General features: G+C 41.7%; 1 protein-coding gene across 5 annotated transcripts in view; it reads right to left on the reverse strand.

The window, feature by feature from the left end:
• Positions 1-25,734, reverse strand: part of PTPRM (protein tyrosine phosphatase receptor type M) — an 810,930-nt gene that overhangs the window by 573,623 nt on the left and 211,573 nt on the right. For all 5 annotated transcript variants that reach the window (XM_073679060.1, XM_073679055.1, XM_073679056.1 and 2 more), the window contains exon 3: positions 578-849. In XM_073679060.1, coding sequence (XP_073535161.1) covers positions 578-849 — 272 coding nt within the window. The remainder of the gene's footprint in view (positions 1-577; positions 850-25,734) is intronic.

Consider the following 25,734-nt stretch of genomic DNA (forward strand, 5'->3'; position numbering starts at 1 on the left):
TGACTGGCTCTGAGAGCTGTCAATCAGCATGGCGTTGGCAGTCATGCCCCATCCACAGAGCAGAGCGGAGAGAAGCCGCTGTTCTGTCGACATGATGTAAGAGGAAGCCACTGAATTGACAGCAGAAGAGATCTGTGACAGCTCCGTGCCGGCAGAGATCGGCGCCGGGCACAACAGGCAGGTAGGTAGCAACTACCTGCCTGTTAGATCTTAGGCCCATAATAAAAAAATACAAATGGTTCTGGATAAACTGGATTGATGGTAATATGCTTTTACTGTACAGAGTGTTCTTTCTGGGTTTCCAACACAAAGCTTCATGCAAATCTATATGATTATCTTATAAGCAAATATCTCAACTCACAAAAAAAAGAGCAATCTGTAGAAACTAAAGGGTGAAACTTGTATACTAATCCATCATTGACGCTATCCAGTCGTGCTACAGATCTCCTGAATGGCACAGTTTTGTGCTAACCATAAGTGTTTCTAATACCATGTTTATTTTTTCTTAACTTTAACCTTTGTCAATTTAGGGTTTGCATTGCAATTATTGTTTACTCACATAAATAGATTATCCTACCTGGTAGAAATTGGGCCAGAAGGTGCTTATTGCCAGTTCTGCTCGATTCCACGTGCCTGATGCTGGTCCTGATACATTCCAGATTGAGCTCCCTTTTTCCCCATTGTTAACTGTCACATAAATGTTCATGGATCCAGGAAGCGCTCCACTCTTGCTGGACACAAAGTAATGAAAGTCAATGCAGTGCGTGTCATTCTCCTTCAGCTGAGGTAAGAGAAGGACAGCCTTCTGCCCAACACGTCTTCCAGTAGTATTCACCATCATAAAAGACCCTGAAATGCAAAGCATTACACAGTTAGTACAAAGCAAGAGAAAAAAAAAGTCTATACTTTTTTTTATACCAGTAGTTATGTATCAGAAAAAAAAAAAAAGTATATATGTTATTATATATATATATATATATTTACAAATATATATATATTTATAGGTATATATATATTTACAAATATATATATATATATATATATATATATATATATATATATATATATACATATATACAGTGGGCAAAATAAGTATTTGATGCACTGCCAATTTTGCAAGTTTTCCCACCTACAAAGAATGGAGAGGTCTGTAATTTTTATCGTAGATAGGCTTCAACTGTGAGAGACAGAATCTTAAAAAAATCCAGAAAATCACATTGTATGATATGTACATAATTAAATTGCATTTTATTGCATGAAATAAGTATTTGATCATCTACCAACCAGCAAGAATTCTGGCTCTCACAGACCTGTTAGTTTTTTTTTTCTTTAAGAAGCCCTACTACTCTGCACTCATTACCTGTATTAATTGCACCTGTTTGAACTCGTTACCTGTATAAAAGACACCTGTTCACACACTCACTCAATCACACTCCAACTTCTCTACCATGGCCAAGACCAAAGAGCTGTCTAAGGACACCAGGGACAAAATTGTAGACCTGTACAAGGCTGGGATGGGCTATAGGACAATAGGCAAGCAGCTTGGTGAGAAGGCAACAACTGTTGCCACAATTATTAGAAAATGGAAGAAACACAAGATGACTGTCAATCTTCCTCGATCTGGGGCTCCATGCAAGATCTTGCCTCATGGGGTAAGGATGATTCTGAGAAAGGTCAGGAATCAGCCCAGAACTACACGTAAGGGCCTGGTCAATGACTTGAAGAGAGCTGGGACTACAGTCTCAAACATTACCATTAGAAAAACAATACGTTGTCATGTATTAAAATCCTGCAGGCCACACAAGGTCCCCCTGCTCACACCAGCACATGTCCAGGCCCGTTTGATTGACCATCTGGATGATCCAGAGAAGGCATGGGAGAAGGTCATGTGGTCAGATGAGACCAAAATAGAACTTTTTGGTATCAATTCCATTCGCCGTGTTTTGAGGAAGAAGAAGGATGAGTACAACCTCAAAAACAACGTCCCAACCATGAAGTATGGTGGGGAAAACGTCATACTTTGGGGGTGTTTTATCTGTAAAGAGTGAGGACGACTGCACCGTATTGAAGGAAGGATGGATGGGGTCATGTATCATGAGATTTTGGCCAACAACCTGCTTCCCTCAGTAAGAGAATTGAAGATGGGTCGTGCCTGGATCTTCCAGCATGACAATGACCCGAAACACACAGCCAAGGCAACTAAGTGGCTCAGTAAGAAGCATTTCAAGGTCCTGGAGCGGCCTAGCCAGTCTCCAGACCTTAACCCAATAGAAAATCTTTGGAGGGAGTTGAAAATCAATGTTGCCCAGTGACAGCCCCAAAACCTTAAAGATCTGGAGCAGATCTGTATGGAGAAGTGGGCCAAAATCCCTGCTGCAGTGTGGGCAAACTTGGTCAAGAACTACAGGAAACATCTGAACTCTGTAATTGCAAACAAAGATTTCTGTACCAAATATTAAGTTCTGTTTTTCGATTGTAGCAAGTACTTTTTTTCATGCAATAAAATCTAAATTAATTATGTAAAAGTCATACAATGTGATTTTTTTTACTTTTTTTTAAGATTCTGTCTCTCACAGTTGAAATGTGCCTACGATAAAAACACATACAGCACACAGATGGCACATGGATGAAACACGGATGCCATCCGTGTGCTGACGTGTTTTTCACGGACCCATAGACTTGTATTGGCCCTAGTCATCTGTAGTGCTGGTAAAAAAAAATATATCTCCGTGTGGTTTGCACAGACACATGGTTCATGTAAACACATGGACATGTGAGCAGCCCCGTAGATTATAATGGGTACGTGTGGCATCCATGAAAAAAACGGATGCCACACATACTGGAGACACGTACAAGTGGTACAAGGAGGCTGTTTTTAATTAAAACTGGATACTACCTGCCCATTAAATTTGTGTGCTTATAGCCTGGGAGAGGCATGTTTGATAAATATTAGATTTAGGATCCGATCAAAGAGAGGTCACCTTGCCATGGTTGATGGGCACACATGAATTCACCAATTTATGTGCCAAGTACTAGTGATGAGCAAGCGTACTCGTTTAACCCTTTAACGAGCATGCTCGGGTGCTCGTCGAGTATTTGCGGCGTGCCTGGCATCTAGGTTTGAGCCGCGCAGCTGTATATGTGGCGACTGTTAGACAGCTGTGACATATGCAGGGATGGCCTGTTTGTTAGGCAATCCCTGCATGTGTTACAGCTGTCTAACAGCCGTGACACATGCAGCTGCGGCGGCTCAAACATAGATGCCGGGCATGCCGCAAATACTCGGCGAGCACCAGAGCATGCTCATTAAAGGGTTAAATGAGCACACTCGCTCATCACTAATAAGTACCTTAAGTTTTATAAGTATATTCTATACAGCAGTAATGCAGTTCAAACTTCATATATTCAATGTTGGCATACATCTTAGTGCTTACAAAGTGCTGCTATATACTTTTTGTGTATTTTTATTCAATGGCTGCTGCGTTTCACAATCCAAGAATTAAAAAAAAATGCAATGAAAAGGCTAGAACAAATCTAGCTGTAATCCGCTGCACCTTCTCATACTTATCCCCCAGCTCGCTAACCTTTGCCCAGGGAGACTTGGCACAGTAGATATGCAAATGAAAACATACCATGAACGCTCACATATTTTTAGAAAACTGCAGTATTTTAGAATTTCACAGTAAATGGTGATAAAATATAAGCCCAGTACACTGTTATCTCTCATTATAGCTCTAAACCTCTATGCTTGTCAGACCTATTAAATGTACATAGAGTGGATTTTGAAACTTTAGGATGGAAAATAAAGACTGTAATAAAAATAATGCATTGCATTTTCAGAACAAATGCTTCAGATGGATTAATTTTCTAAATGCCTCTAGCAGCAGGAGAGAAAGCTTTATTTTTTTCACAAGAAACAAAGTGTTTGCATATTACTGTGGACCATACTAAATCTGTATATTAAAAAACATAGAAAAAAGGGTCTAAAGAACAATATGCTAAGTACCTCTAAATATGAAGCATATTTTTTTCTGAAAAGCTTCTATTATTAAATGCATGATGTTTTTAAATTCTCCATTATTTTATCCATGTCTAATGCACAAGGTACTCAGATCCATCAGACTCAGATGATGTTCATGATCTGAAAAAGGTCATCACTTGTAACCTGCTACTACTTATATCACACATGGGAGGTAGTTGAAGAAGACCTGTCACTTGCTCAAAAAAATTGAGTTAAATACTTTATAAAACTCCCTGAGCTCCTTTGATTCTGCTGCTCTTTTACATTTTGTACTGCGTCACTCCGTAGCAGACGTATTCACATTTGTTTCTTCTGGAGTGTAAGTGCCCATGATGCAGAAATGCTCCGGATTTTTCCTGAGCGTTTCTGCATCTCCCTGGCAGAAAAAAAGGATGTGGATTTTACATGCGTTTTTCCTGCCAGGGACAAGCGTAAGTGAAGCGTTCTTCACATGCGATTTTGCATGCGGGTTGTCAAGCGCTTTCCAAGCGATTTTAGCATCACTTGGAAAGTGCTTGACAACTTGGTCACACTATATAAATCCATGCAACCAGCATGGATTTTATATAGTGTGACCAAGTTAGTTAAAAAAAAAAGAATAAAAATGGTATAAAACAAAACCATATACTCACCTTCCGATAGCCCCCGGTCTCCTTATCCGAAGCGTCCGGTCTTCCTGGTGTCTCGTGGTTGTGCAAAAAGGACCTTCCATGACGTCGTTTAGTCATGTGACAGGTCACGCGACTGCAGACGTCAGCGGTCGTGTGACCCGTCACATGACTAAATGACGTCATGGCAGGTCCTTTTAGACTATCGCGAGCCGCCGGGGAGCCAGGACGCATCGCTATGGAGACCGGGGGCCATCAGAAGGTGAGTATAATGTATATTTTTTATTTTAATTCTTTTTTTTTTTTTACAGGTACTATGGTACCCGGGTCTGAATGAGAGTCTCCTCTTCTCCAGACCCGGGTACCATCCGCACATTGAATCGCTTAATATCTGCATATGCACATGTAGTTATGCGGATATTAAGCAATTCAATGCAAGTCAATGGTGGCGAAAACGCAGCGATTCCGCACAATAATTGGAAGGCTATGTGCCCACTATGCGTTTTTTAGGCAATTCCGCTGCAGAACCGCTTAAAAAACGCATGGTAGAAGGTCTGCAATGTTCCCCAATGATAATCCGCATGTGCTGTGCACATGCTGCGGAAATTTCCGCTGCGGATTATAACTGCGGAAAAATCCGCAGCACTACCAATTATTTTGCGTTATCGCAAACATGGGGAGAACATACAAACTCATTTCAGATAATATCCTTTGTGGGATTTAAACCTAGAACCCCAGCGCTGCAAAGCAACTGTGCTACTCACTACTCACTTAGCTTTGGCTAAGATATTAAGATTCATGGCAAGCGACAAAGGAAGGGTGAAATAAAACCTGTCTATCCTCTGCGCACCCATATACAGTACATTTAATAGAAAATCCTGCTGAAACTGGAGACGTGACGATAGTGTGAAATGTAAACCATCTTAAGGTACTCAAGGCATTCAAGGGGTTGTCCACTACTAGGACAATCCCCAGTGCCGCCACCGTTCCAGAGGTGTCAGAATTTGAGGTCTAGAGGCTGTGATGCAGTGGAATAACACGTGATGCCCGGTGCCCAATCAGCGCTGGTGTCACTGTCCCCGTCTTCGGACAAACTGAACATGAAGAGGAAGTCTGGGATCAGCTGCATCACAGCCCCGGGACCGTGAGTGCTGACACCGCTGGAATGGAGCCAGAACGAGAGGTGAGTATAGGCTTTACCTCATCAGAGCCAAACATTTAGTTTAAGAAGAGGTTGTCCTAGTAGTGGACAACCCCTTTAATTTAAAAGCAAATTCTAATGTTTGTATCCATAAGAATTTTCCCGCTTTCTGGATAATGCCCTGTTTTGGGTCTGCTGTCTATGCAATTATTATAAATGACATTTAAATGAATCAATATTTTGTTCAGAGATGTCAATCTAGGAGAGCCCTAACCAGGGTAATAAATGAAAAGAGCATCATAGGAAAAAGGAGTGGCCTCTTAAGGGGTATGCTGTATATAAAAAGGAATGGCTAGCATACAACAGTGCAATACTACTGGAGACACTAATAATATTCCAAACGATGAGTGTCATAAATCTATAACTAAAAATTGTCATGCACAACTTACTTCTTAGAAATTATATACATTTGTCATAGAGTTGAGATGAGACATCACCTAATAATGCCTGACCACCAATGACCGCCATTAGCTTATTTTTCTTGATCCAGGACACCACACAACGCTATTTTGTGGCAGTGTAGTCTTTTTACTTACAGCTTGTACTACCAGCACACACCGTTAGCACAATCATACCACCGGTACACCAAGGGCTGTAGGACACCAACTCATCATGCAAAATATTTTTTGTAAGGCACTCTTGTGGTAGATTTGTCACATCCCCTCACCCAGCTCAGGCCAGACAGAGACAATGGTAAGATACTGTGTGGCCATTGCACTGATCCCCTACTATGGAGGTGACAGAACGCAGCTGCTCTTATCAACATTACATAACCACTGATGTTACTTCCCATCTTCTTGCAGCCCCTATGCCTGATTCTCTGGGTGGATTCGTCTTCTCGCCTGTTCTATGATCCAGTTGTTATTTTAACCATATATGCAAAACTAGCCAAATTCAAGAAACTAGAGTTGAGTAGGTGATCGGGTTCGGTGAGTAGCAATATAACATACTGTAAGTAAGAGTCCTGGTAAAACAGGTTGATATGTTTGCTTTATTGTCTGAATACAGCCATAGAACATATTGTTGATAAGTAAATTCTGATCGCTTTAATCATCAATATTTGAAATTTATTTTTAGGTTTCTCATCCTTGTGTCACATTGCCTCATAAAGAAGCAGTTCTGGTTTGCCATTTTAACAACCTAACTACAAGTAAATCTGTCAATTTTCAACATATAGAAAGATCTCCTGGTTCTCCGTAAGAGAAGAACATCTAGATGTGGCCAGGCACCGTTACTGTTGTTTCAGCCATGCCCTCATGTGGCACAATCTGATTATAGGGAATTTATGATGCATATCACTGGGAAAATGTTTCATCTAAAAATGGAAACCTTTCTTGTCAGCCTTTTAGTTTTACCTGTTTATGAGTCAGGTTTTTACAATTTCTTTGCTTTTGTAGCAATAACATTACAGGGACAACGAAAACCACAAGTAATTATATCAGGCATTAAAACTTTCACATTTTTTAAAAATATAATTTAGTAATAATTTAAAGGGGTTGTCCAGTACTTTTAAAAATATGCCAATGTGTTTTAATGATAAATAGAAGCTTCTTTCGAATTACTTCCTGCTGTCCTTCTTGCCTGCGAGCGGCGCTATCACTGGCTGCTCACAGGCATTACATGACTCCCGGCTGCAGTCGGCTCTGACATCCGCTGACGTCGCGACAAGTCCAGGCTGAGGGTCCCTCTTCCACGTTCCACCGCACGCTCTCCCTGTCCCCATTCATTGGGAAAGCGAATGGTGGATGCTGGGTGTGACGTGGGGAATAACCCCGCCCACAATCTAGCAGCCACCGCGGGTCCCCAGCGCTGAGTCCCGCCTCACTTGACGTGACATCAGCGGGGGTCACGTGCTGCCTGTGAGCGGCCACCAATAGCGCCACTCGTGGGCAGAAACAGCACCAGGAGGTAATTAGAAAAAAGCTTCTATTTATCATTGGCATATTTTTAAAAGTACTGGACAACCCTTTTAAGGCTTTTCGATTAAAAAAATAAATAAATAAAATTTTTATTTTGTGTTTTTTTTTTTTTAACGGTAATAAATATTAATATAGCTTCCATAGGAAAAAATCCAATAAATGACTGATGAACCCTAGAAGTTTGAAAAGCCACTTCGCTACATTTCGGCAATGAAAGCAGTCCTTTGCTAGAAGCCATCACACAATCTTGGTCGCACACTGACTTTTTTCACATACTTATATACTACTGGCAATTAGGAGAATCGGTATGCTTACAGATCATATTTAATTTGCTTCTCAGGCTGCAATTATCTACTATCTAGAGCTCGGTAAATGGCACCTATGCGTTGCATTAATAATGGCTGATCGCCCACAAGAACATATACAATTTCCACGCCATGCAATGTGTATGAAGCTTGTGCCAAATCTGAAGAGTCATTTCCATATTCCCCTCCAGCGATGTGTATATTATATCGAAAAGAACTATGACTTAGAAAATGCTTGTACTCAATTTTACAGAATGGACCCAAAGGCCGAGCCCCCCTACTCCCTGCTATTTTAGATTTTGATCACATTTTTGTGTAACTTGCCATATCAATTACCCAGGTCTAATACATAAACCTATGTGGTATTTTATACGGATTAGATTTTCCCTTGCGTTGATCAGCATGTGGTGGCTTGCAGGGAATTTGCATAAACAGATAATGCCATAAACAAATGTATTTTCGAGGCGCTTACACACTGAACTCAGCATTCATCAATCACAGCAATACAAATACAAATGGGTTTGCCCTTTCTTAATGGTGTGAAGTCTACTTCTATCAATCCAGTGCACTTGCTAGACATCCAATCGGCATTAATGAAGGCGCAGAATGCTATCAGAGTCCGCGGAAGACAATCACATGTCTGCCACAGTTACACAATCTGTCAATCATTACAGACATGACTGACACGTCACCGCGGTAAATGGATAAGAAGAGAATGACACAGGTATAAAAAACACTGTCTTTCAATTCTTAAAGAAGCCCATAGATCACGACTCTATGAGATAATTGACTTGAAAAGGTCGCACAGTTGTGGGCAATGTATAATGACTCCAATCTCCACAAAGCGGCAACTCTACAATTGGGCAGAAAAGTCTTCTTTCTATGGAGTGAAAAACTCCATAAAGGATTGAACAATGTGAACTCATTAAATTATGGATGCTAGATAGCCGAATATACTCCCCGATCACAACCACATTAGATCTAATCACATACAGAATCGGAAAGTGACTAATAGAACATCAAGCGAAAAAGTATGTATGCGTGAAAAATCAAAAGGGACTTGTATATGCAACACACCATACTGCTGCTTTTATGGTAAACCTTTAGACAAGAGGGATGAAGTGTTTTTTTATGTATGTCTTACAGAATGAATAAGACCGTAACTTTCTCTGTCTCCCTTTGTGCACTTGCTACTTTGAGTCAAGGACAGGTCTGCTGTGCTGCAATATTACCAGAAAGAAAAATCTGGGTATCAAATATATGGAAAACGCGTCAGCCAAGTAAGTTGTCTGGAAATATAATATTGGATTAATAGACATGTTCCTACTGACCACAGTAGTTGATGGAGTATCTGTCTATCTCTACAACTATAAGGGCACGATCACACACGGTGTTATATTCTGAGCATTTTTCATAGATAAAAAATGCAGCGTTTTACAGTACCAGCAAAGTGAATGAAGTTTCAGAAATCTCATGCACATGCCCTTATTTTGTCTTTGTAGATTTGACCCATCAAAGTGTTTTATAAAAACTGCAGCATGTCAATTGTTTCAGAATTTTTCCTACATTTTTCACCTATTCAAATGAATGGGAATGCAAGTAAAAACATAGAAAGCAAGTAAAAACATAGAAAAAAAGCACAGAAAATTGTGTGAAAAAGTGTGTATTTTCCGCAGCTTTATCTTGCCAACACTGTGGTTTTTGGTGAAAAAAAATCTGCTCCAAATACTCAATATGTGCACATACCCTAAATTTCTGCAACTATACATATTCTTGTTTGTCTGTTCCAATGTAGGCACAAAAAAATAATGACAGCAATGCCAAATCTATTACATGACCAATAGCACCCAACAGACCTCAAAGACTATAATGGGGGGTACCCTGAGTTTCCATCATAGTGGCCGTATTTTACTGGAATATATAACAGAGCATCCCTAGCGGAGCCCAATGCATAGAAACAATAGAGCAGAGGATCTAAATAAATATAATACTGTACATACAAAGTATAGTAAAGCCATAAAGCACATTACATATGTTCCAAGTCAAACATCAGCAGGTCACCAAAGCCATATACCAAGAATGCCGTGCTATAATTTACAAACCAATGATGTATAACATGCTCTAAAGTCAAGAGGGTGGGCTGTCAAGGTAGATTTCCTAGATAATTACTGTACTGTATACAGTAGACAAAATGATGAGTGACTATTTCAGGATGGACAGACCTTGGGGCATGTGATCGAATCCGTCCATCAACTGCCTCCATTGAATAAAGACCCCATACACATTAGGCAACTGTTGGCCGAATGTGCCTGTGTTCTCTATGAGAGAGTCACTACTAGGTGGCTTATCTCCCATGAAAACAGAAGGATCGGGAGTTGAAATACAACATTCAGAAATCTTATTTAGTCTGACATCATTTGTCGGAAGAGAGTACGGAGACCCCCATACACATTAGACTGTTAAGTGATTCCACTGATATCAGCGAATTAGGCTGAATTTAGTCTAATGTGAATGGAGCATTTAAGGCTATGAGCAACATAACATTGGACATGTGCTCAGGTCTAATGTTCTGTCACATGAACGCCAGGAGACCTGCCGCCAACACTGCTAGAGCAGCGCAGGTGCGGGAGGTGAGTATAAGTTTCTTATTTTACTCGAGTAACTCAGGCACTTAAGAAGAGATTGTCCAAGTAGTGGAAAACCCCCTTAACGCCTTCCCTTTGCAACCAATTTTCATTTCTGTGGTGCAGCTTTTCCTTTAGTTCCATGAACAATAACTTTTTTATTTTTCCATTGCCATTGACATATTAGGACTTCTTTTTTTGTTGTAGTTTCATTTTGTCACATACTGCACTTAAGATGGGAAAACATTTCCAACTGTGAAAAAAAAAATCCAAGTGGATGAAAAAACTGTAATTCCGATTTTGTTTTGGAGTGTTTTATTTTTACGACATTATTTGTATGGTGCAAATGACCTGGTAATTTGATTATACAGGTCAGTATCATTTAGGTGTTTTTGTTTTTATTAATACCATATTGAGGTACATATGACATTTTAATAACTTTTTATTGAATTTTTTGCAGAGGTGCAGTGACTAAAAAATGGTAATTCAAGCAATTTAATTTTTTTTGCTTTATACAGAATAAATTATTTCATATTATTATATATCAGACTTTTAGAAATGCATCAATACCAAATATGTTTACTTTTTTAATACCTTTATCTTAATGGGGGGAATTTTTAGCTGTTTTTTCAACGCTGATGTAGCGTAGAGATCGCACGCCTAAATCTCTAGTAGCGGCATTTAAAGGCTTAACGACAGCAATTAGAGCAGTTTAGATTTAAAGGGATTGTCCACTACTAGGACAGCGCCTTCTTGATCTGAATGTTTGTCCCTGCCAATGGACCTATAAGTAAACAAGAGGAAGTGATAGGCCAGAAGCAGCTCTCACTTCCTCTTGATTATCCGAAGGTGGGGAGAGTGACGCCAGTGCTGACTGGGAGCGGGACTCACATGTCATAACAACCACACGAGAGCCCAGGGACTACGAATGCCAACACCACTGGAATGGCGCTGACACGGGTGGTGAGTAGAAGTGTTTTTATTTTCACGGGGGCAAACATTCAGATTGAGAAGGAGTTGTCCTGGTAGTGGACAACCCCTTTAATCGCCGCTGTTTCAGGCAGATCCCGGCTATGTGTTGACTCCTGAGCCCGCTTCATACACTAGCACCCACTATGTTTTGTAGACAAATCTGAACTCATCAGCTTTCCTCCATCTCACGTATCTTCCCTACCTGATCTATCTATCACAATAAACGGCATCACACTTTCTCCTGTACGCTGCCTCGGAGTAACCATTGACTCTGCCCTATCCTTCAAACCACACATCCAAGCTCTTTCCACCTCCTGTTGCCTTCAAGTCAAAAATATTTCCAAAATCCTTCCCTTCCTCAACCCTCAATCTACTAAAATGTTTGTGCATGACCTCATCATCTCCCGCTTTGACTACTGCAATTTACTCCTCTGTGGCCTCCCAGTTAACACTCTCGCACTTCTCCAGTGCGTTCTTAACTCTGCTTCCTGACTAATTCATCTCTCTCCTCGCTACTCCTTTGCTTATCCCCTCTGAAAATCTCTTCACTGGCTCCCAATTCCCCAGCATATCCAGTTCAAACTACTAATACTGACCTACAAAGCCGTCCATAACCTGTCTCCTCTGTGCATCTGTGAACTAATCTAGCAATATTTTCCCTAATGTAATCCCTGGTGTAACGGGTCTGGGAGGCGGAACCTCTGGGCTACAATACAAGGGGGCGGTCCTTGTAAGGGAGCGGGTGGCGACCAGGCAGGCAGTCACAGGAGGTGACCTGGACAGTCTCTGAGTGAACGGGACAGTCTCTGAGTGAACGGGACAGTCTCTGAGTGAACGGGGCTGGAGGTCACGGCAAGTGACCGGGGCAGTCTCTAGGTATAGGGTTGGTACGACCTGTGGCGGCTGAAGATAGACGAGAGCTCCCAGGTGAGCAGGCGAGAGTCTCTGGATGAACGGGTGGTCACAGCATGTGACGGCGGAGCCTCCAGGAAGACCAGCGGACAGGCGACAGATGAGCGCTCCCAGGTGAGCGGGCAGAAGTCTCTGGACAGGCGGGTGGTCACAGCACGTGACGGCAGAGCCTCCGGGTAGGCAGACAGACAGGTAGCAGATGAGCGCTCCCAGGTGAGCGGGCAGGAGTCACTGGACAGGCAGGTGGTCACAGCACGTGACGGCGGAGCCTCCAGGTAGGCTAGCAGGCAGATAGCAGATGTGCGCTCCCAGGTGAGCGGGCAAGCTGGTCCATAGACAGACTGACAGGAGTTGGTAGGCAGACCGTCGGACCTCAGGCAGGCAGGCAGGTAGCTGATGTACGCTCCCAGGTGAGCGGGCAAGAGTCTCTGGAATAGCTGGTGGTCACAGCACGTGACAGCGGAGCCTCCGGGCAGGCAAGCAGGCAGGTAGAGGAGAAGCGCTCCCAGGTGAGCGGGCAGGCTGGTCCTTAGACAGACTGACAGGAGTAGTAAGGCAGACCGTCGGACCTCAGACTAGCAGACAGGTAGCAAGTAATCAGGCAGGAATCTGACAGGTAACTGGCAGGTAACTGGCAACGGGACCTGAGGGCTGAAGCACAGGTGAGACACAGGTGCAAACAACATTGCTCGGGCACCTCCATTTTGGAGGAGGTGCCTTATATATGATGAAGTCCTCCGGCCATTGGCCGGGGACTCCTTAGGACGACGCGCGCGGCCCCTTTAAGAGGAGGGGAGCGCGCGCGCGCGCACCCTAAGCACAGGGGCCGGGAAGGAGCGCGCGCTGAGAGCAGAGCGGGAGGAGGATGCCGGGAAGGAGCGCGCGCTGACAGCAGAGCGGGAGAGGGACGCCGGGCACGGGGCAGAGCAGTGAGGGGAGCAGCGTCCCTGCCTAGCAGAGGGCAGGGACGCCGGCACTACACCTGGTCCTCTCATGACCTTCTTTTCTCCTCCACACTTATTCGTTTGTCACCCAAGCGCTTCCAAGACTTTTCCCGAATATCCCCCATCCTCTGGAATTCTGTGCCCCCCAACACATCCGATTATCTGCCACATTCGGAATCTTCCCTACCACCGGAGCTGCTGCCTCACCACCGCCAGAGCTGCTGCAACCCCCCAACCTACTGTCTCCTTCCCCATAATCATGTAGAAATTAAGCCCCCAAGGGTAGGGTACTCTTCCCTCTGTACCAGCCTATCATTGTTAGTTTGTTTATTGTAAGTGATATGTGTATTTTGTATGTAATTCCTTCTCATGTACAGCACCATGGAATCAATGGTGCTATATAAATAAATAATGTTTTGTACATCTACGGTGAATGTCTTAAAGGGGTTAAAGCAAGTGAACAGGGCAGGAATGGCACACATATAGCATTGTATAGAACGTAACTAGCCTGAAAAGTCATTGTGTGGTCTTTAAAAGGAACTTGTCAGCTGATTCATGCTGCCCAAACCACAAGCAGCATGAATCAGACTAAGGCTATTACTCAAACCCATGACTGACACTTGTGTGTATAGGGAGAGACCATCAGTAAAGTGAAGCAGCCAGGGAACTGCCATGAACTAGTCATCTTCTAGAAACAAAGTCCTCTATTGATTATCCGTGGAATTTTTAAAGTCAGTTTTCTCTTCTGTCTTATTGCTTTAGTTGCCATTTGTTCTGCCAAATTATAGAAAATGGCGAGTGCAGTTTATGAATTTTGCGCAAGTTAAAAAATTGGTCTGAATTTTTTCTTTACCCTGGTGTACATGAAATCATTCCGGTGTAAGCGGGAGAGGGGTTGGTGGGGGACATTTTCAACAAATTTGCAACAATTTAACGACTTTTCGAGAAGTCGCAACTGATGAATCACGCAAAAACATCTGTAAACCCCAAACTCTGCCCACAATGGCAAAGCAAAATAAAAAGAAGACAAGTGGGAACACAAAATAGGGTTAAAAAAAAAGTCCAAATGGAAAGGTGGATAACAAAGCAAAAAAAAAAAAAAGAAAAAAAAATGAAAACTAGACAAAAAAAAACAGGCAAAAAGGTAATAATGAATCGAGCCCATAGTTACTTTTTGAAAGCATGTTTTCTTCTGAAATGCCGCAGCGTTTCAGAGTGAAATATCCATGGGTTGCAGCACCGCAGCCGGTATCTGATTCCGTGGTTCAGGCAGCATGAATCAGCTGAAAGGTTCTCTTTATAGAACCCTGAATAATTTATCCACTGAAACCCAAACGGGTCACCGGTGAGCCTGTTCCTTAATCTGATTGACTGCTGCCAGCCGAAGAGCTGCAGTGTCCTGGGTGCCGCCGCCGACTTCTGAAAGCACTAATATTAAATCCTGATTTCGCTTAATTTGGCTGCATCGGTATGAAATATGATCTATTTCAGAGCTCGTCTAAATTACAATTTAATGTTCTGCTTACTTTATAAGCCATGCAGCTGCAGATATTATGCACGGTTGTCATGTAAAATAGAGGGAAAGCTGGACCCAGCTCTGATCATTTGCAGTTCATTATCCCCAATATTAGCAGGCTAGCTAATACTATTGTGTTAATGGAGGGCAGGATATCAGTTTGGGCTTAAAGTCTACTGATTTCTCTCATCTGCTCTCTAATCCTCTGTCACCATTTCTTGTATTTCGGTAATAAGAATCACAGAGGTCACACAGAGAAAGAGAAGAATTAATGACTGGAAAATGTCAATGGTAGGCAAACTCTTATTACTTTTGTACAGATAGGATTTTTTTCTAGCTACAGGGGTTAGTTTATAAAGTAAAGTAATTTAACTTTCAGACGGCTAGTGAGGAAGAATGGAGGAAATCACATCCTTTTATATAACATACTTGCAAAGTATGGCTATTTTAAAGGGAATTTGTGAGCAGGTTTTTGTTACCCCATCTGAGAGCAACATAATATAGGGGCAGAGACCTTGATCCCAGTGATGTGTAACTTACTTGATGTTATTTTGATAATTTTCTCACTTACAAATCTACCAATGTTCTAAATGTTGAGCTCTGTATAACCCCGCCCACACCACTGATTTGCAGTTTTCTGCCTATGCACAGTGTACAAAGAAAGCTGCCAATCAGAGGTGAGGGTGGGGTTATACAGAGCTCACAAATATGGATTACTACCTACATGGCAGCAGTTTTACTATAGTCAGCATCCCAGTAAGTGACACATCACTGGAATCAAAGTCCACGTCTCTACATCATGCTGCTCTCAGATTAGGTGATAAAAACCTGGTGACAGATTTAGACATATAGTAGCACATATTACCCTGTATACAGTCCTGCTGGCCAATCAGAAGTGATCTTAAAGAGCACCTGTCACCACTTTGGACATATCGGTTATATTTAATATTTGTATTCCCCATCAAATAACAATTCTGGAGTATCATTTCTTAGAACTCTGTCATTTTGTTCTTATTGCTATTCCTGCTAAAAATTTATGAAAAATTAACAACTGGTTTTTATCAGCTGGGGGTGTACTCCTATAAAGGATCCACGTAAGAGACAGCACTCCATGTCTTCCATAAAAAAGTATAAATTAAAAACATTAGTGGCTGAGTACAACAGCATATAAAATAAGTACAATGGCAAGACAAGAATGCACACCTTTCTAGCCTTTCTTGCACAAAGCACAGTTCTAAAAATAACAACTGTTCCAGAATTGTTATATCATGACGAATACAAGTTGTGACGATACAACTTAAAATCTTAATTAGCCAGACGATTAGATTTGTTAATCCAAGAGAAATACCTTATTGTGTTTTATTAGAGATTGCTGGCTGTGTTTTTTTTAATGTTCTGCAATGCTCGTCAGTTTATGTACACTAATTTAACTTGTAAAGTGTCCAGCATTCCACTACACTAATTTTATTAGTATAGTAGTATATCAGAAGCCTCTAATCATTGTTCAATCATCTAGGCTCATTGTGTTAGCGTTGAAAGAAGATCCGGCGTAGCCTTCACCACAGGGAGTCTCACGTGTAGACCCAGGTGATGCGGTCCACCTGAGAAAGATACCTCCATTAATGCACACTGAGCTTTGGGGAAGGAGGGTGAGAGCAGTTCTGCCATTCAGGGAGCTGAGCCAAGAGAAATAGAAGGGACATGTGTTTTTGTAGCAGTCACACTTGAAACAGAGATTGGAGAAAGACTTTACAAGGAGAATGAGAGACATCCTTCAGGACAGCAGATGGATTGCATGGTATTACCCAAAGAGACACAGATTTGTATTCTATATGATTCTAATCTAAGGGTATCGGCTCTGACTGGAAAGATACGGATTTGCTCCATTTCACCATCAGAGAGACATAGATACATTTTGGGGAGACCAGGGTTGGGACAAAGAAGTCACCTGGCCTCATGGATATGTTATTTGGGGTTGCAAGGAGGGACACATCGGTCGCCTGCAATCCCCAGAGACATTCAGAGAAGCCAGATTGGGACCCACCGGTCATCTGGCCCCATGGAAACTCACGGAGAGGCCAGGTTGGGACCCTCGGGTATCCTGGTCTTGTACCTCGATGGACTGCTAGCTTCCTAAGCTTGCTGCTACCTTCTCTGAGTGGGGGCCCGCCAGAAGCGGGGGGCCACTGGTTGAGGTAGTCGGCCCTGGAAGTCTCCAAAGTCGCAGCTGTTCTATCCCAGGCGGGCGGAGAAGGAAGGGAGAGACTGTGTAATGTTGTACCATCTTGGGTATTTGCTGGGACTTCTCTGTGTGTTTATTGCTCACGTTGTGGTTCAATAAAGTACTGCCACGCTGATTTACCCTCACCCAGTGTTGTCTGAGTAGCGTTACGCCCACGGAAGACCCCGGGTCTTCACACAAGTGTTTAATAAAACAGACATATCAGCAGAACTGACAGGTCCTCCTTAAGAACCATATCTGACACCACTTTTAATCCCTAGTTTTAGTGCTTCCTCTTGGTGTGCCCCATCAACAGATCAGCCCGGAAGAAGAAGAGCTGCTCTGCTGACGATGCGCAGCTGAATCACCGGCAGGAGCGGTGAGTGATTGTTCTGTGCTGGCTCCAGGTAGAACAGGCAGGTAGTTGCCTCTGGTAGCATCTACCTGCTTGTTAGTTATTAGGCCCATAGTAAAAAAATAGTTCTGGATAAACCTTTAATAACCAATTTTGCACCTGGATCCAAGTTCCATTTTTGTATCACTTCTGCAGATGTTACTCACTGCTAAAAGCAATCACTGATACTAAATTCTTTAGCTTGACAAAGTACCAGTAAAACTATGAGTAGTCTTTAGGAAAAGGCGATTTGATCTTTCCCTTTTCAGCTAGGAAGCTTATTCAGACTAGAGACCTTAGATTAATTTTTAGGTATTTTTTCTTCTATTCAACCCCGCAATTTCAGTTAATCTCTGATTTGTAATACAATTTGGACAATTAATACCTTTTTTTTTAAACTGAATAGTAGGTTTGTGATTTTTATTCTATGGGGAGGACATTAAATTTTTAGTTATACAAAACTAATCTAAAAGGAAAGTTTCACCATCTTCGGCAATTTCCTAATGAACCACTAGCAGCATTAAGAGCGGGAACAAATGAGGGTAATATGGGAAGGTACTTACTGGATGATCCGCATATAAACATAAATCTTTGGTCTAAACCTAGTTTATAGGCTGCGGTAAAGTTTTGTACATCTAGTCCAAAAAAGTCCCATAGTAGTTTTGGTTTACAACCATCGGCGAAAACAGCGTTTAGCGGCTTTGCAGCAAATGGTGATCTGGAGAAAAATTTAGCTAATTATGCCCTATGCTTGCAATTACTTGTAATGCTTTTTATATTACTGTTATCTCTGCTTGGGGATTAAAGCCAATGAAGCAAACATCAAGGTCATTCCCACCTTAATGTAAAAAACTTACTAGGAATTAACAGAGGCGAGGAAAGTAATAAAATGTTGTTTAGCTTCCTTTACTAATCGGTAACAACAGCACCAGTAGAATATATAAGCTTTGGTGACTAGTATTAATACTTACTATGGGACTGTAAAGTTGTCCATCAGTTATATCATGGTTTATTGTTACAGGTTTTGCTGTCATGTTTCTTTGTGATTTTTTTTTGTACATCGGTCGGGTTTTTCATTCTATACAAAATACATTGATATGGCAAAACTTTATATACAATATGCAGAAAAAATAAATCTTCAACAAGGTAATCTCTAAATGGTTTTCAAAATACTAAAGATTTGATCAGACAGTATTATCTTAAATATACAATAAATTATCATCACTAGAAGAAAATCTGTCACATTAGGCTGAAGCCACGATAGTTGCACTGACAGTTATGATATAACATACACCTACCGTATGTGTCCCCTGGACAGAGGAACAACAAGGGTTTTTTTACTTCTAGTACAGATGAGCAAAAATATTTGCGGGATTGTAGTCTAGGTCCATATTGGTTCTCCGTGGTAGTCGGACCAAGATTTTGCAAACGTCCTTGGATGACATCCTGGCCACATATAGTGTTTTCAAGGCCCTTGCGACATTATGACGTCACGGCTCATTCGAAATTCATGACTCTGTCGTGCCACAGTTTAATTAAATCAAAAGGACCATGTAAAGGCCATAGGTGCCTAATATCCAAGAATTTTAATACTGGCCAAGGAAGTTCACAGGACCCTGGTTTGGCATCCAGTTTGGTGGTTCATGGCAGCCGGACCAGGGGGCTGAAAACTTGCTTGGGTGTTATTTAAATACCATAATTTTAGGTGTCTTTGGCATTTACAAGACTGTTTTGCAAATCTTTTTGCTCATCTCTAACGTCTAATGCATCAAGACATGCTAACTACTGGGCCACTAAGAATCCGGAGTATGTTTTGATTCGTGAAAGGGAGGCTAGGAGAGAGTGGACCTGCGGCAAGTACATTGGATGAGGGATGGATGTTGGAGCAGATTGTGATACTTTATTTTCCTATTAAAAAACAGGTTGAACAGCTTTACCTTCCAACATGGCTGGATGAGAAACATGGGTATAAAGATGGGCTAATTCAGAATGGCTGCATGTATACTGTGATATATATGTATATTATGTATTGTGATATATATGTAATATATATGTATATTAATCTCATAAGAAGAAAAATTCTACACTGAGGAGTGAATATTACACAAATCTGTTCATTACAAATAGGGCAGCAATGACAAAACGTAACTTTCCGGTATCTTTTTCCCAATGCACCACAGGGCACCTACAGTGACGCTTAAAATTTTGTGAATCTTTTAGAATTTTCCATATTTCTCATAAATTTGGCCTAAACCTGAAAAAGATTGTCACACAAGTCCTAACAATACTGTATATAAAGTGAACCAAATCAAACAGATGAGTCAAAAATATTAGACTTTGTAATTTTTTTATTGAGGAAAATGTCTGTGATTGAAAAAAAAAAATTAAAAAAACTTTAACTTTATTATCCTTTAACCATTTTTCTGAAGAACAACTTGCGTGCTTTGGGTCGTTGTCTTGCTGGATGATGCATGTTCTCTTGAGATTCAGCTCATGCACAGACATTGTGACAGTTTTCTTCACAATTTGCTGGTGAAATTCAGAATTCAATGTTCCATCAACGAAGGCAAGCGGTTCTGGCAGACATGCAGGAAAATAGCCCCAAACCATTATACTACCACCACTGTGTGGTACAAGGGACAAATGGTACAAGGATTTTATGATGTAATGTAGTGTTTTTTTCTCAAAACATAATGTTTCTTACGTCATCTAAAAAGCTCTATTTTGTTCTCCTTCGTCCACAAAATATTATTCCAATGGCCTTCTGGCTTGTCCATGTGATCTTTTGCAAACTGCAGACAGGCAGTAATGTCTTTAGCAGAGCATTGGTTTTCTCCTTGTACACCATTGTTGTTAAGTGTACTTCTGATGGTGGACTCATGAGCACTTCAGTTGCTTAGAGGTTACTTTGGGTTTCTTTGTGACCTCAAAGACTATATACACTTTGTTCTTGGAGTGATATTTGTTGCTCAACCACTCCTTGGGAGGGTAATAATAGTTTTTGATTTCCAAAATTTGTTTAGAATCTGTATCACTGTGGAATAGTGGAATCCAAAAATCATATTCAGAGTCAAAGTGGAGAAAATATATTACAAGGTCTGAAGCGTTTTTGACCATACGGTCCTTACTAATAGTCCATAAGGATTGTGGATGGGTTTTAAAATTTTGCCCATGACAAAACAAGACTAGCATCGTATGGAAGATTGGGCTTGTGTTTTTTGGGATATATTACTGGTGCTGGGAAAGAAAAGTGGCGGTGCACAAGCTGGGGTGAGCTGATAGACTTTTTCTATTTTATATCTGCATTTAGCATGTTATATGAAGTATTTAAACTGAATTAAATGAGTTGCAATTATCCTATAATCCATGACCTAAAACTGACTTTTAAACATTTTTTCTCCATAGCAACCTACACTGTGTTAATCTCATGTTACAAACACGCACAATGACTACATATTTTTTTCTTCACTTAACTACCCATATGTATAAATGTGCCACCCACTTACCATCAGAAAATACTGGTTTTCTTTTCTGCTGCTTCATGGGGAAGAATAGACTAACATTTCCTTATCTAATAATTGCTCTGAATAGCACCACTCCGACATCCTGGAGTGCTCTTTCTTATACAGTTTTTATTATTATTATATTTAATATGTGAACTAATTATGCTTCCTATAATGCTCTTCTTATGCGCTCCCACTGGAAATATGTGGTTTATTCTTCAGAAGAAAAAATAATATATTATTATCCATTAATTTGTGGAAAAACACTAAACAAATGAAAACAGCAGAGTTAATAAATGATGCACATGGCAAAAATACTTCTTTATGTTTCTTACAAAATAACAAAATAGTATAATGAACTGTATTTATTTACTAGGCTTAAACCCTTGCCAACCATTACTCTATTATTCCAGTGAGAGTCAGCCAATACCAGGGTAATATTATTCTAGACATCTCTGAACAAGGCATTGTATGAATCAAAAGAACAACTTAGATAAACTAGAATGACATGAAATCTTACTATCCTGCTGTCCATCTGTCCAGAGTTATCTATGGGGTCATCATTCCCAACTGAAGTCTTGGGTGCAAATCAAAAGTTTTACAGCAATCTACCTTCTTTATTCCATTGTGACCTCGTAAACATCTTTTTTAACTCAGTAACCATCTATTTCATTTACATTGTCTTACATTTCATTATATCTCATCCCCCTTTACATCCCATATTGGGTAACTCATTTGTACCCTAGTGATTGGAGTATTGCGTGTTTAAACTATGGATGGTGAGAGACTGTTTTTCATGTTTTTCATTTCTCTGAGGGTTCACATGAGTATGCCAAGTATGATTTCTGACCAAGTTCTAATAGGCATCTGGATTATGCTTCATTTTAAACACATTTTTCCCATGTTATCATGTAATTCAAACTCTTATGTGCAGTGGAGAGTCCTATCCGCCATACTTTATCTCATACATATGCTTCGTTAACTCACCACTCAGATCAACCTCCACCCAAATTCCTTCTTCTGTGGGTAGATGACTTAGAAAACTCACTTTTCTCTGAACAAAGGGACATAAAACTTCTATTACTTTAGAAAAAAAAATCAAAAGGAGGACAAAAATGGCCTTGGTAGAACATATTATTATTTATTAACAAAATGGGGAGAACCCCATATAGAAGTCCCTTTCTATCAGGCCATAAAACGTAGCTTTAATTATTTACAATTAAAATGCACAGAGAGTAATAAAATATTGTCTCTAATCTGCCTATATCAATGACTTTTAAGTTGCCACTTATATGAATTCATTTGATGACACCCCGGGTGGCATTCATGCCAGTGTCTCATCCCGCATATATAGTGAAACATGTTGGGGGGATGTGTGCTTTAAACAGTATTTGTTCTATTCTGCCGGATGTCATTAAATAAATTAATATAAGTGGCAACCTAAAAGTCAATGTTATAGGCATATTAGGGACAATATTTTAATACCCTCTGTGCATTTTAATTGTAAATAATAAAAGCTAAGTTTTATGGCCTGATAGAGAGGGATTTCTATATGGGGTTCTCCCCATTTTGTTAATAATTTCTATTACTTTACAATTGCAAGAAACTAATTATAAGATTTTGTGTAGATGGTATAAAGTCCCATCAAGGCTACATATACTTATTCCCTCAGTAAGACCTAACTGTTGGCATTGTAGGGGTCGGAAAGGTTTGTTTCTCCATATTTTGGGGTCCTCACCCTCTCATGTCCTTTTGGAAGAATATGGAACGTCGGATCAAGAAAGTTATAGGCTATACTGCGCCTTTGGTCTCTAAACTGTGTCTTCTCGATCACTGTGGAATTCCTATCAGGGCTGTGGAGTCGGTAAGCCAAACCTCCGACTCCTCAATATCCCTGACACCAACTCCGACTCCATCATACACGGCTCATGTTTAAGTAATAAATTTACTGTAGCACAGATTCATCTCAGCTAAAAGTCTAGACCCTTAGATCAGGAATAGGACAGACATTAATAGGACATTTCATAACTTTCCCAAATTCTTATGAAAAAATATTCCCCACAAACTGCATTGAACTACTGTACCCAATTTATTATATATTTTAGGAGACGGAGTCGGTACATTTTATAACGACTCCAACTCTACCAAAATGGGCTCCGACTCCACGACTCCGACTCAACAGCCCTGATTCCTATATAGGCATTCTCTTTTATACCCCCTTGTTATGGTCGCACCATTGTAGGAAGAGGAAGAACCCACTGTCTCTACTCTCCAGTCTTATGTACTAACAAGGTAAATGACGTTATGTGACCTTATACAAACGGAGGACTTATTTTGACATCACAGGATAAGTAACTTTGATAAAACATTGTTTAAATAGAAAAAATCCAACAGATTTTTTCTTTTGGTGAGTTCATCTGATTTTTTTGCATTTGACATTCATGTCATGATATGATTTATGCCCTTTAGCTGTATTAAGCAACTGATGGGAATGTTCTGTTTCTTACCCCCCACATGGGATGTATGTGGGCCTTTTTGGTACCGCGCAGTGTCGCAGTGTCTGATCTACTACACCGCATGCCCTAACTATATATTGTGATTTAGCAAATTTTGCATTTTAGCATTATTATCTTCAATAAAATCTTTTTTATGCCATGATACTCATGTCCTCCTTAGTTTCATTCACTCAGATGAAGAAAGCTGCATTCCCCGTTCTTAAGACTAACCCTACCTCTGCCGGCTTAGGAGCCTTTGAATCGATCCTGGCCCTATTTCTTTTCTCTCTGTCTTTTCCTTTAATTTCTTTCCTTTGCTTGTCCCACAGTTTCTTTTGATTGCCTCCACGTGTTAGGCTGTGTGCCCACGATGCGTTTTTTTAAGCATTTCCGCAGCGGCAATTCCGCAGCGGAAATGCTTAAAAAACGCTTGGTAGAAGGTCTGCAATGTTCCCCAACGATAATCCGCATGTGCTGTGCACATGCTGCGGAAATTTCCGCTGCGGATTATCATTGCGGAGAAATCCGCAGTACTACCATTAATTTTGCGGAAACACAGCGTTTTAGCCGCCATTGACTTGTATTGGAACGCAAAACATCCGCATGACTACACATGCATATGCAGATATTATGCGGTTCAATGAGCGGATGGTACCCGGGTCTGGAGAAGAGGAGACTCTCCTCTAGACACAGGTACCATAGTACCTGTAGTTAAAAAAGAATGAAAATAAAAAATAAACATATACTCACCTTCTGATGGCCCCCGGTCTCCTTCTCCGGTGTCTTCAGCTGCTCAAGGTGGTAAAAGGACCTTCCATGACGTAATTTAGTCATGTGACATGTCACGCGACAGCTGACATCAGCGGTCGCGTGACCTGTCACTTGACTAAATTACGTCATGTAAGTGTGGCGCCCCTGCGGGTTCAGTTGCCACAGAGGTACTGCATCTCACCCAGAGGTGTGGTATTTCAGTCTCAGGTAAGGATGGAGTACTGCCCGAGACCCTAACACCTGTATCCAACACACCACTCCAGGCCAGCAGGAGGGGGCAATATGCCTCTGGTTCTTGCTGAGCCCCTTCCCTGGCTGGAGTGGGGGGGGGATCTAGTGAGCCGGAACCATGTAGTGGGAGTGGGTGGAGGACGTAGATCAGGGGAGCACTTCAGTAGCTGTATAAAAAGGTGAACCATCTTGGGAGACCAGGTCAGTCCAGCCAGTCAGAGGAGGAGAAGTGAGGGGGGGCAGAAGCTCTGCAAGAGCTCTGCTCCAGAGCGGGCCCAGTGAGAGGCCCAGGACTGATGGAGAAGGAAAGAGAGAGAAGAGGAGAGGGAGCAGGAGAAGGGCTCCAAGAACAGAAGGGATCTCAGGGGTATGGGCAGTGCTGGAGGCCACCCAGGCGCCCGAATCTGCCAGGCGGTGGAGGGATCAAGCCGCAGAGGGGACCGGCCCCGTAACTAGTGGAGAATTACAAGGCTCAGCTAGGAACCGGAGGCTGCTGTACTTGCAAGGTGCAGTGGCCACATCCGCAACTATATCGCTGAGAAGGTGGCCACAGAGGGTCCAGGGGACTGCAGGTAGCCCGACAAGACCCGAGGCTACCGGATTAGGACACTGGTTGCGAGGCGCAGGGCAGGAGGGTGAGAGCCAGCGCAGGAAGACAACTGAGAAAGGCACACAGAAAGGGGTCCTGTTAAGTGCTCCTGAATTATCTGGGGGATTGCTGAACCCCTGCTTGGTGAACGCAGCGCGACGTGGGAGGCTGTAAGCTGGACAGTGCAACCTGAGGAACTTAACAACTGTGAGTAAACTCGGAAGACTGCACCCCACTGTCTCTGTGATTATTGTCTGCGCCATCACCCCCTGCACTACAACGCCCAGCACAACCTATAATCTCAACACTGCCCTGGAGCTAAGCTCTACTTGTGGAGAGCCACACCATCCCTGCTGCACTAACATCCGCTCCAGAGGACCTGCTCCGCAGCGGCAGCTCCCTTAGCCGCATACCACAGGTGGCGTCACGAACTTTGTATATAAATCCCCTGTAAACAATCCCCTTTTTGAATGACCGCCCTGGGTCACGGACCGGGTCACTGCCACTG

The sequence above is a fragment of the Phyllobates terribilis genome, unplaced genomic scaffold (assembly GCF_046119375.1).
Source record: "Phyllobates terribilis strain yellow unplaced genomic scaffold, ASM4611937v1 Scaffold_4__5_contigs__length_816908805, whole genome shotgun sequence".
NCBI lineage: Eukaryota > Metazoa > Chordata > Amphibia > Anura > Dendrobatidae > Phyllobates > Phyllobates terribilis.